Here is a 13528-nt window from a genome sequence, read left to right on the forward strand (position 1 = left end):
CGTCTTAGTCGCAGATGTACAATAACTTCCTATGTCTCAGTTCTAACACATGCACGCTCAGTCACTTCTCTGATGACGAATCCATTGGGGACAATTTCCCAAAAAGGGGATTTTTTAAAACAGCATTTCCTCCTTCAAGGCTCGACGTCTTACCCCTCCCGTTTTATCAGCAACAGGAAGCGTACACACAATAACCTCTGAAGCCTGTTAATGAGGGGTCATCATTAGTGAACGGACACACCCTTCCTTGCATTCACATCCCTTGCTGACTTCATGTCTGTCTCTCTTTCTGTCTCATTCAGGATCTTTCTCTGTTAAACTTCGTCTTTCTCCTTGTTGCACTCATTAGCCTCATAATTTTTCCCAGTTTAAATGCCACTTCTCTCTATTGCTATTTCTCAAGGTGAAAACTGCATTATGTTTTTCACACCGTCTATTTCTATCTCCCGTTTTTATTCTTCCTCGTTCTTTTTCTCACCTTTAGTCTTCACCTCCCTTCTTTTTCATCCTCTCACTCTCTCCACCTCACCTTGCAAAGTGCAAAATCTTCTCATTAAGATGGTGTGAAGGACAAACAGGCTATCATAAGTTGTTTCTTTGTCCCAAATGCTTGCTTTCAAATCAGTATTAGGTGTTGACTGATGTGTGGAAAGTGACAGGAGTGTGGAGTATGTTAGAGAAAAGATGATGCAAATTAACGGTTCAGGTTTGTATTTATATACCTGTCATTTTTTTTTTTTATGTTGATGTTTTATGGTGATCACTTTTTAAGTTTTCGTCTGAAGTACGAGTATCGCGCAAATCTCACACACAGGATTATACAGGGTTATTTACGACATCAATTATCAAAGGCATCTTTCAGAGGTATGAAGAATAAATAACATCCAGGAATATCTGTAATTACATCTGTACATTGTCCGCAGGCTAGAGAGTGTGTGAGTGTGACGGAGGAGCGGAAACAGACAGACGGGGTGATACAGTTGTCATTCTCCGGGATGTTTTGTGACTGGCAGACAAGTCTGACCTAGTTTCAATCTACCAAAGGCTAAAAGCACAGAAACAAGTCAACAAGACCACATAATCCTTCTTCAACCTATCAGCGGTTGCTGAAGGGTTGGTGAAGTTCATACGCAAGTCGTGTGTCCTGTCCTTCAGAGATTAAAATATAACAAAATTAAGAAAATCAGTCGAAGGACCAAAGATTGGTCCCTCCCTTAGTTCATCTGCGGGTGTCAAAAAAACATTTCTTCAGACTTCATGCTGAATGTGTCCTCTTTCTTAAACATAAGCAGGAAGATCCTCTCTATTTGCTGGCCCAGTGCAACTCTACACCATTGAAATGTATTGTCAAATTCACCTCTTTCATTTAAATGAAAGACTAAGCTGCACATCGGCATCTAAATGAAGCTTAGACCAGACCTCAGCACTGGCACCTGACACCAAAATAATATTTGTGAGTACCAGATGAATCTAGCCTGAATGTGGACTTCTGCCTCAACCTTTTAGAGGACACAGATAGGCCTGGCATTGTTCTCGCTCAATGTTCTCCCATGTGGAAAAAACACAAAGCCAATCAAGGGGGGGGGGGCATCATCTTTTTGTACCAGACCTGGAAAATGTATAATAAATTCTAGAAATAAGAACAAGTTAATGCTTCTGTCTGATTGCACAGAGAAAAATGGCAACTTCTTTAACTTGACATGGCATAATTTGTATTGGAAAAGTAATGTGTCAGTTGTTGAGTCTGTCCATCTGTCCATCTGCTTCTCCAACACTTTAGTCAAGGATCAGATATCTCAGTATGTGCTGGGCAAATAGCCATTGCCTGACATTTGTTTTGAATATTTACCTTCCACAAAGAATGATACCTGGCATCTTGTTAATGACAACCTGTGTCTGACCTGTGTCATTATTAAAAGGCAGAAATGACCAGTTTCGCACAAAACATCTCACAAAGTCATGCAACATACTGAGAACATTCATGCTCCCCATAGGATGAACTTTCTAGACTGTCCATTGCTCTCAAGACAAAATCCTCCACTCTTGCCTGGATTGCCATGACGTTTGTTAATGCTATCCAAGATCCCATGCTGAATTTGATCATCACATGACATCACTTTTTTTTTTTTTTTTTAAGCACAACCTTCACCTGAAAACTTTTACTCAAGCACATGATTGGGGCCTTACGATGGAATAGGCTGGCTGCCATGACATTGCTAATACTCTCCAGAGAAAGACTGTGTTGAAATTTGATGATTTCTTTTTTCTTTTTTCAGCAAGTTATCCTGGGGTCATGTTTGCAATTTATCCCGCTAACTGGCAAGGCTCCAGGAATAACAAAATCATGACTATGATGTTTTTTCTGTCCAACACTTTCTTATGAGCACACCACCTCCTGTGAGCAGCAGAGGAACTTCACTCTTTAAATGTTCTGCATAAAAACCTGTCTCAACGTGGTGTCTTTGACACGGTTTAGCTTCCTTTACTCAACTTTTATGACCACAAAATCAAAGAATTTGTTTTTTTTGTGTGCATGTGGCACAGGATGTGATTTCACAGCCTCCATTCTGTGATGTTCAACAGCTGAATAGCGTGGTATGTGTCTGTTGTTGAGATTAAAACAGGTTTAATCAGAGAGCAGCTTCTAACAATCTGTCTGCCAGCAAGTCACACCAGGAACCACTGCACACACAAACACACACACACACTCTTGGTGTCCTTACTCATCGGCGGAAATGCACTTTCTAGGTAATTCTATTTTCCTTTCACAACAGACAAATCAGGTTTTATTGCCATGAACCTGTTATGAATTATGTCGGCCACCTTTGAAACTGAAGAAAATAATTTAAAGCCTTGCGTGCTATCCGCAGCGGCCTAGGCTCAGCTGTCAGCGGTTGTCTGTGCTTAAGGCGAAATTTCTGGCTACAGCACCTCTAATACTGAAAATGTTAAGATGACCCTGATTATGGGAAAAGAGAGTTTTTTTGTCCACACAGATCACATTAAAAGATCATATAAGTTATGTATTGTGAATGTTTGGCTCATTATTTCTCAAAAATGCCCCTTTATTGCAGCCATCATTGTCAACATCACAACTTCAGAAGGTGTAAATTAGCTATGGTACATAAAGCCCAATCGATCAGCTGATTTGGAAGCCTTAAATGCCACATAGAAATAATGATATGGGAAAAATGAATCTTAAAGCAAAGTGATGTTGGGGATACTATGTAAAGTGGAGAATACAGGTCAGACAATGAAAATAACACCGTAATTGGGTCTTTCAGTTGTAATCAGTAACTTCGGCTGAGCTAACATTGCCACAGCTGGACAGCTTGTCAACTACTCTGACATATATCTGAATGAATGGCTTTAATCATGAATCTGTGTGTGTGTGTGTGTGTGTGAATGAAGTCTCCCAGATGGCACCCAAAGGATTTTCCCTGATAGTTCCCTCTCCAGGAATTAGACCACTGGGTTTAGTTGCATCAACGGCTTTCGACGCAACAACAAAATCAAATCACCTCTGTCACTCATGGATTCTTCTGGACTCCCAGACCCAGAAGGAAAATCCACCACTTCTGAGTAACAAATCTCCAGTTCACATGATGGACAAAATAATAGAGAGACTTCCAGGACCCAGAGCCAAACTACATCTTCTATTATATATTATATGAATGAATCTATCAACAGGCTTTCAAAAAAGTGTTTCTATTAAAATCTGCCATAGATTGTTGAAGAAAGAGTTATTACATAAATTATGAATACATTCCTGAGGAGTCTTCAGCCAAGACACAACTCAACTGACACGATCTTCTCTACTTTGGAAATATTAAATGTGCATCATCAATACTTCATAACCTCACCAACTCGACATGTAGTTGACAGTCCCAGAAAGAGATGGATAACAATGCTTGGTATGTTAAGCTCATCAAAGTGAACAGTTGAAGACCGCCTGGTGGATTTAGGCTGCTTTTAATTTCCACCCACCCTTCCCCTATCCACAGATCATCCTGTATCGTCTTGATGGTGATAGCCGTCTGTCTTCAGGAATGACATTGCAGCCTCTGGGTGGGGGGGAACTGAGCTCAATTACAGCATTCAATTCTACACCGAGCTGTCCAAGATCATTGTTATAGCATATGTGAACGGTGACAGGGGGCCGACAGCCTGTCCTTTAAGCGGTTCTAACCATCATTTCATGCTATTTCTGTACCTTCTTCGAGACAGTTTGACCGGTATTCATGAGCACTTCACCCTGGTGTGACTGGGAAAGTAGCCAGGAGCGCTCTCAAGGGATCTGGGTTACATTTTGTGGATATGCTGTCGTACAGTCAGAGGGGACTACTGTGAATATTGTGTATTCACTCCCCAATATAATGAATAGAGAAGCTCTGTAAATTTGCACCTACTCACATACTTGTTATCAACACACACACACACACACACACAGACAAAAAAAAAAACCAAACACGTAGCACGCACCTGTGCAAGCAGCATGTCTCTTAAAATCTCCCTTACTACAAGACAAAAATTGAAAACTTACCACCAAAAGAAAGAGTCCAAATCCTTCAAGGTGTCTCTCAGTCACACTGTATCTTACTGTTTCAGCAGGCTGTGGTAGAAATCAGTGGCTGGTAGGTGGTCACACACTCAGCGGAGGGTAAAGCCACCTACTGATTCAGCTATGCCCCGTCTTCACCGTCACGCTCTCTCCCTTTTTGTCAGCTGGACAGCAGCAGGTGCCGTTACACAGGCAGGGATTCCTCTCTGTCAGCCTGATTTTCACCAGGTTTCTGTACAAATCCTCTTCTGGACTGTGAACCAGATAATAAAGTCTACGATGATGTAGCAGGTGATGTCTCTTGAATGAGAATGTATCCCGGAGCTGAATTTCCAAAGTCTCACAGACAGACTCTTAGGCAGTAAAATGAATTGAAGAATAGAAGGCAGAGTGCCGTCAGCAGGTATTCAAAGCGATCTCACCCTGTCGTTAAAATTTCAGTACTCTCTTTCTTGATGTAATTTTTCTCAAAGACCAGAAACCTTGGACTGTGGAGTTTTTACCCCAGACGTTTGGCTTCTCCTCTTCAGGTTGTCAAGGAATTTCCTCAGGTGAGACTCCAACAGGTTTGGAGTCTCTCCCACAACCCTTTCTTGTCCTTTCACCTCTGATGTGGGTTTTCTAATCCAGTGGTCAAAAGTGTTGAACTGCAGCTGTGCAACTTCAGTCCTCTCTCACACAGGTCACTGCCCACTTCCTTTTCCTGTTATTGTTGTCAGTCCTCTTTGCCGGTGCTCCCTGTTACCGCTCCTTTTCCTGCACTGGTGGGTAAAACAGACAGAGGCAGAGGTATGGGGTCGCTAGAAAGACGGAGAAAAGAAAGAGGCAGAGAGGGAGCCCATATGTCAACACAGCTCAAAGGCGCTCGGAGAGGCAGGGAAAGCAGCCGGCTCATGTTCATGAAGCAGATGGAGTGAGTGTGTGAGGGAGAAGAAGGGAGGGAGGATGATGGAGAGTAAGGTGAGAGAGGCGTTACTTCTCAGTCCTTCTCAGGGAGAGGAAAAGAGACGGAGAGTAGAGGGAGAGATTTATTATTCATGTGTGTGAGATAAGGATTAAGTTAAACAGGTTATTGGGGATAATCCTCAGAGATTTCCCCACATGAGGCTAGTAAATATTTCAGAGGGCTGACTTTGGTGGGTGAGCGTGTGTGTGAGTGTATCTGACAGAGAGATCTTGTCTAAGCCAGTAAATGAGATGAGAGCGGCGCCCCGCCACACACACTCACACACATCCACCCCCCCCTCTTCTCTTTAGTAGGGAGGGGGGCTCAGTCATCAGTAATTTGCTGAATTGGACAGGAAAGCTGGCTGTGTGTTTTTACATGAAATCTCTCCTGTGGCAACAGCAATCCTGTCTTTCTTTTTCACTTCCCTCCATCCCTCCTTTCCTCACCATCTTTCTTCTCCCTCTCTGTTTGCTCATTCTCCCATTATTTGCAGTTTCAGCTCGACATACAATTTTTTCATTATAGCTAGCAGTGGTGCCATATATTAGCATAACAATAATCAACATTTACTTTGAATAACCTTGTCTTAGTGCAGTCGATGTGTATGCAGGGTCAGGCTCTCTGTCCCTCTCTCTCTCTTTCTCAGTAGTGTGAATGGTCAGAGCCACTGCATTTTACAAACTCGTTTTCCAAAGGGAAACTGACAGTTCATATTGACCTATATTACATTTTACCAAAAAGCCATGTCTATATTTAAGGGAACACCCGGTTACATTAACCTGAGGATTTACTTGTATACATCTTTTACAGACATGTCCCTTGGATCTAGTAAAACATGCCGTAAATAAAGAAAAAATTACTTATGAAGTTAAGGCAAGAGAAATGTACTTGAATTAAGTTAAAGTAGCTTGTTTAAAAAACAAGACTAACTACATTTTCAATTTGAATACACAAATTAATACACTTGGTTAGAGCTGCAGTTTTTGTAGGGTAACCTGTAAAGTTTGTCTGTAGGTTTTGTTTGGTTCAAAATTGTGATTTTATTCTAATGAGGCAGAGGTTAGTTTCCTTTTTACTGTGCCACCATAAAGTAAAAATAAATAAATAAAATAAAATTAATCATCTGTCTGTCTGGACTGGTGACCTGTCCAGTGTGACCCCCTCGCTCAGTGTGAGCTGGGATTGGCTCTCGCACCCACCGTGAATCGGAAACAGATAAGCAGTAGAAGATGAATGAATGAAAGTTACTTAAGGTAAACTGCTCTGTGATCATTATTCGTTTTTAGCAAGTCTTGTCTGTGAATCATCTTGAAATTGAGCAAAACTGTGCAGAATAGAGCACAGAATGAGCCCTGTGTGTATGCATGGAAAGGGAACACAATAGAAGGAATGAAAAGTCGGAGTTTGTCCTCATGTAAGCCGCCACGTACAAGAGTGATGGCTGTCCCATGAAAAAAAGAAACAAAACATCAAGCCGTCACAAAGATGATAGAAACACTCTTGTTTACATGTCTCTTCTCCTCTACCCCTCTGTGTCTCTCTGTCATTCTGTCTTTTCAAAAAATCCTCATGCTCTTGGCCTACTTCTCTAAAAGACACTTTGGCACTAAAAATTGCATCCTCGTTCCACTCATGACATGTAAGGAAACGGGTGATATTCCCCCACTGGTGGTTTGACTGGAAGAGGACCGCTGGGAGACCAACATCAAGAACTGCAGGACTGACAGAGTGACAGAGGAAAAGAAAGGGGGAGAGAGAGAGGCGAATGCCTAACATGTCAGATTTTATTTTTTACTGTGCTATATCTGCCTAAAGGATCTTCTTTCATCACTAACAACTACAACACTTCTGCCATAAATAAATTCACAGGGTACACAAAATAACATGAAGTACCTAAATCACAAGAAACAAGAAACACTAACACCATATTTCTGACTACTTTTAAAGACACAAATACTACTAACTGGGATTCATGTTAGATTTTCCTTCAGCTTTACCCCATCATTAAGAAATTAGTCTCTTTGTTTATATCTTTTTACTAAAGCATTACAATAATTCATTTGGACACTTACTATTGAAACACTATATAGTTAAAAATTATATGAAACATGAAATTAAACAAGAGGACTGTGGGACTGTGTAATTAGTACTGTTCCCTCTCAAGAAGAAGGTTCTGGGTTTGAGTCCTGCCCTGGTGCCTTTTTATGTGGAGTTTGCATGTTCCTTATGTGCCTCTGTGGGTTCTCCAGCTTCCCCCCTCTGTCCTATGACATGGAGCTTTAGGTTAATTGGTGACTCTAACTTACCTGAAGGTCTGAGTGTGAGTGGAAATAAGACCACGGCTGTTTTTTCAGTCTAATTTTGACTGATTTAAACTAGGCAGACATATGAAAACAAACTATGTGGTCGTGTTTCAGAAGCAAGAGGGGTTTGAGCACCAGCAAGCGAAACTGGGTAACTGGTATTTGTTGCCATACTAAAAGCTATTTGCCCCGAGCGATTTTATTATTTCATTGTTTTTGGACATTGGGACCAAAACTTGAGGAAAATGGACAGCTAATTACCACCAGTGTTTTATTTTCATCACCACGTCCTATCACCATGTTAGGTTTTGTCGCGACAGTTACCATTATGCTGATTATCATTGGCCAGCACTGGACCACATATTTTTATTGTAATCAAAACGCAACAAGCTTCAGTTAATTTGATTGTTTTCCCCATCCAAAGGAGTGGTGTTATGTCTAATTCTAACATAGAACTTTCAAGAAAAACAGACATGTAATTGTAGATCGACTTGCTGGTGAACCTACTGATTAAAGGAACACATTGCAGGTTTACTCTATCAATCATTTTTTCCAATGACTGAGTGAGCCACCATTAGCATTTATCAATAACAGTCTTTTTTTCTCTCACAAAATACCTTCATGTCTCATGATAGATATGGGAAGAAGAATAGCAAAAAAAGCTACAGTTCCTTGCTTTAAAATATTTCTTTAGGTCAGAGCTACCAAAATCGCACAGTCTCATCTAGAAAAGAGAGTGATTACAGGTCTTGGGGCTGAAATGAATCTTTCTTGCTGCTATTTGACCAGAGATTGCATCATCGGGTGTAGGATTTTTCGATGAACAGAGCCTGCCTACAAGATACAGAGAATATTGACAAGTGCAGTGGAGTGTGAAAGAATGTCATGATATGACAAAGGCATAGAGATCAGGTTGAAGCAGGGTGTGGTGGATCCTTGCATGATAAACAAAGGCACCAAAACCCTCCAAGTGTCCTTGGAAAATCATCAGTTTAAAGCTGCTGTTTGTACAGTGTTTGACTTATGAAAAGAACATGAAATTTGACACCTAAATGAAAGGCCAGTAAAGTTCTGAAAAGTAGAGTTAAACTTTTTAATTATTCAAATTAACAGTGCGAAGTTACAAAAAAAAAAAAAAAAAGTATTATTGTTTATATAATTTGAATATATTCAGCTTCAAAAATCCAAACTTGGTCTTATAACCACAAAAGGTCAAACGGGTGACACAATGAAGACACAATCAAATGCATTTTACATGCATTTGATCCAAAATGTATTTGCTTACACTTCCTACTCACAAGACTTGACTAAAATCTCATATAAATAGGGAAAAGCAGCTTTACGTTAGGATACTGTACACCCACTTCATATAGTATCATGCCGGAGAACAATGTTTCCATGCCTATTACTCCACAAGCCGATCACTGTGTAAATTCAGCATGTATTTTCAGTCACAATTCATTAGGCGTGCATTGACACATTTGTTTATCGTCTAACCGCCACATAAAAGGCTGGTGGACAAGCTTTATGTAAATGTCAGTCAGTAAATTTTAGCATAGTGATCAAAATGGTTCAGTGGTTCTTCAGACTTCCTGACTGTGTTGTTGCATCAGAAGTAGCTTTTTTTCTGGTTTTACCTCTGTCTCACTGACTGTTATGCATTTGGGTCAAACATACCAGGACTACAAATCCAATTAAAAATATATATTCTAAACTTGAGCCAAGGCATAAAAATATCAAATATTTCCACTTGTTTATTTGGCAGGTCCTTTAATCCATAGCACAAATGAGGGACATCACTTAAGCATTGGTGCAGCAAGAGAAACAGCGGTGTGAGTGCTACATCTTTTCTACGCTCTGTACGTGCAAAGAGATGGAGTAAAGAATCTCCCCAAAGTGTAAAAGTGTGTTTTTCACATTAGGCTGTTAAAGGTGTTTCCGGAGGAGATAGAGGTGGGTGCCCTGGCTCTAATAGCTTGCGACACATTAGTGTCTGACTTTCATTTGGACACCCATGGGTCAAGAGGGGAGGTGACACAAAAATAAGAGATAATAATGGCCTTGAACAAGAGCTGGGTGGCATCCGACCAGGCCTGATTTTTCCCATTTTGTAGCATGCAAAGCTGCACAACTGTGAGGATGGAACATGATCACAGAAGTGTAGGAGGTCATCAGCCAAGACAGACATACAGCCTTCGTTGGGGCCAGTTATGATGATGAGACACAGATAACTCGTTCAATGTAAGTGAAGATTTAGTTGGAGATGGATCCATGCAGATATGTCAAACAGGCAGACCAAGTCCTGAAAAGAGTGTGACGACACGGGAACAACGTGTAAAATTGGATGCCATATGCGTATCACTGATACAAAAGCTGCGGATGTGAAGAATTAGAAGCCAAGGTGGTGGTGTATATATGTATCTAAGGCCTGTGATCAGTGATTGCTCAATCCTAAATTTCAATCTCCTTAATTTTTGTGTGAAGAAAAACAAAGTAAAGTATAATGATACTGCAGCTGTTGTGCATATTAATTTTCTTGAAGAGAATAAAGCTGTTTCTGGGCGTAATTGTGGAAACAGAGTCTACACTTTAGGCCTGGGAGGACTCATTGTATTGTTTAATTTGTATTCCACTTGGGAAATGGAAGCCAGCCAGTTGAATAATTAGTTTCTACTCTTTCAATGGTGGGCCAAGATTTCTAACATTGGCACACATTCCCACGAGACATTACATTTTGTCTTATGTTATACTCAGGAAAGGGTTCAGCCAACATTAACTTGTCTTTCTTTCATGGGCCCAGTTGCAGCAATAAAAAAAAAGGATCAGGCAGTCAAAATGACATGATCATGTGACAAATCTCCTCCAGCCACTGTAGAATTTCTGAGAAGAAAATGAAATCAGGTGATTGTTGGAAAACAAACACCAGGAAAAGGCAGATGGGATGGATGGATGTATTGACAAACCATCTGGCTCTCACACAGGACAGTGCTGTTTCTTGAACCTCACTGGGGGGTGGGGGTGGGGGGGAGTAAAACAGGAATTGCTCAAATTACAGATGGGACTTTCCTGTGGATAACAACTTTAGCAATATTACTCAGATAATTTCTTAACATTAATGAAACATTTTCACCACTCTTTTTATGCATTTTGCCATCATCATCTAAAATTGCACAGAACAAGAAGAGAGCGGCAGACATCAGGTGAAAAAAATCCCTTGTGTGTATACTTTTTCTTAGTTTCAGTGACACTGGAAGACAAGTCACATGCTCAACTAAATGCTATATAGGCGATATGGCTCAGGATGCACTGTGCTGATGTGGCCAAGCTCTGCTGTGGAAATTCCAAAATAGAGCCACACTAAAGAGTTCGGCTCCTCTGCCTGGATGCCTCTGGCAAACTGTAGGTGCCTTGCTTCATCACAACAAACTATTGATATCAGATCAGACTGGGTTGTTGATGTATTATTTACTGTGTGTGTCTGTGTCCAAAAACTAAAATTTTCTAGCCTTCCCGTATGGTGTCAGTCAGCTTTACTTGTAGGTTCTCTCTGTGGGTAAGCCGGGCTCTAAAGCTCACCACCTGCTTTTGTCTGCTCAGGCCTCTAAAAAGATAATGGGGCAGCTAGTTGCTAGTTTTATGAAGCATATCTGTCATAGGTATTGCTGTTTTGAGTGACTGGTGATGATCATGTGTGACAAATTCTCTGTGATTTAACCATTTAAAAGCATGTTACTGCTCAACACATTGGGTAGGTTTATTTACTGCATAAAAAAAGAAACAAAGCCAGTCTGCTGCTTGTGGCTGATTTGACACAGAAGGTTTTGTGTTGCACTCTACAGAGTGCATCATTTAAAATTGGAAGTAAAATGTTGAGGACTTTACGCTCAGAGAATGTGGTGAAAATCTAGTCATGGCAAACAAAGGAAACTGCAAATGGTCCTATGACCTCGGTTAGAAAATGTCATTTCAATTTTACCAGCTTCAGTTGTTATGAAATACACATCTGCAGAGATGGGACATTAACCCATACTGTGTGCATGTGTGTGTGAATGCTTCTATGTGACTATGCAATGCTTGCCTGTGTGTGTGTGTTGTGTAAATAGACAAAGATCCCTGAGGACAAATGATGAGGAGATGATATCTTGTGAAGTGTGCCCTTTAAAAATAGCAGGGTCGCTGTCAACATTACTTGGCTCTGGATAAGCTTTCTGTTTCTGCGTGTGTCTGTGTGTGTGAGTATGTGTGTGCGTGCGCATGCCACTATGATCTATGTATGCATTATCATGTGTGTATGCAAGTACATGCGCTGCTTCACTATATTTGTCTGGGTTTTATGTGTGTGCAGACAAGCAACCACTATTAGAATCTGTCATCGTGCATGACTGAGCTCTACAAGCTGTGTGTGTGTCTGTGTGTATGTTCTAATAAATATGTGTGTGTCCGCAGAGAGGTTAGAGGTGCATTTAACTCGAGCTGCTGTGACTGATGTACATGGTAATGTGAAATACCGCCTCAGGCTGACACAGAGGGAGAGAAAGATGGAGGGTAGCAGGGTTACAACGTGGGAGGAGGAGGGGACAAAGAAATAGTATGAATCAAATATTGGAATTTTTATTTAAAATGTACAATATGTAATTCAGTGTAGCTCCTCTATAATCCCCCACCTTTCAGTTTAGTGTGGTAAAGTTTTGCAGTGGGAATAAAAAAGACTGCAGTCTCACCATGTCACTCTCTCATATCTGAGGTTAGTATAACAATTATGCTGTATTGTTCCATAAAAGTTCGGACTAGATGTCCATTTATCAGTTTTTTCCTCCACAAGGTACTGATTCAACTGCACTATTCTCATGTTTTGTACCAGGCACTTATTTTTCCATTGTACAGCCCCACCCATGTGCCGTTGTTGATATAGCGACAACGCAAAAAAACACGATATCCCCTTCAACACGTTGAAAGGATAACAAACAAAGAAAAGGCAAATCCTTAGGTTTGCTGACTAAACGTAGAATAATGACGAACAAATATGATCATGGCTACAAGAGCTTTGCACAGCTGCTTGGCTCAAAACTGGCAGGTTTGCTGTGAACATAGCATCTTACACAGTGATGGCACAGTAATGAGCATTTCCCTGACCAAGTACAAGTCTGAAGTTTATTCACATAACCTTTGGTATGTACTGCATATATACGTATATATATGTGTGTGTGTGTGTGTGTGTGTGTGTGTGTGTGTGTGTGTATCCATAGATGTTATGACCACTTGTACAACCACTGACGAGCTGGCAGATGTGGAAGATGGCCTGTATTCAGAAAAGCAAAATACTTTCTTTCACTGGACTGAAGACAGTGTCATGGCTCAGCAGGGGTAGTGATACAAAAGGGCCCTGGCATCAGGAGCGCAGTTGGAAAGAAAAATATTGATATTTCCCAGTCATGTTAAGTCTCGCCAAAATGATGAATGAACACAACGAGGTCATTTGCCTCTTTGATGATACGGTTGTGATAAAATCTGCTTAAATATATCTACCTGAAATAGTAAGATCCCACCTGATGACCTGACCAACGTGCACTATGTTAGTACGTTGATAGTAATAAAAGATGCCTTACATTGCAGACTGTAAGCACCAACAAAAACAAGTAATCCTGACGGGAACTCAAATGTGTGTGTGTATTTCATGACAATCCAATTTATTAGCTGTGATGGCGTGAAAAACCA

The 13528-nt window shown here is 40.7% G+C and overlaps 1 protein-coding gene across 3 annotated transcripts in view; it reads right to left on the reverse strand.

Annotated features, from left to right (window-relative positions):
- cdh5 (cadherin 5) overlaps positions 1-13528 on the reverse strand; it is a 59020-nt gene that overhangs the window by 26571 nt on the left and 18921 nt on the right. The window contains exon 2 of one of the 3 annotated variants that reach the window (XM_029521192.1): positions 4544-5322. Coding sequence is in view for 1 of the 3 variants with exons in the window: in XM_029521190.1 (XP_029377050.1) it covers positions 3864-3929 (66 nt within the window). In the remaining 2 variants the exon portion in view is untranslated. Of the gene's footprint in view, positions 1-3863; positions 3967-4543; positions 5413-13528 lie in introns of those variants that run through there. The other 2 variants (XM_029521191.1, XM_029521190.1) reach the window with 2 other exon arrangements.

This window comes from Echeneis naucrates, chromosome 15, assembly GCF_900963305.1.
Source record: "Echeneis naucrates chromosome 15, fEcheNa1.1, whole genome shotgun sequence".
NCBI classification, from domain to species: Eukaryota; Metazoa; Chordata; class Actinopteri; order Carangiformes; family Echeneidae; genus Echeneis; species Echeneis naucrates.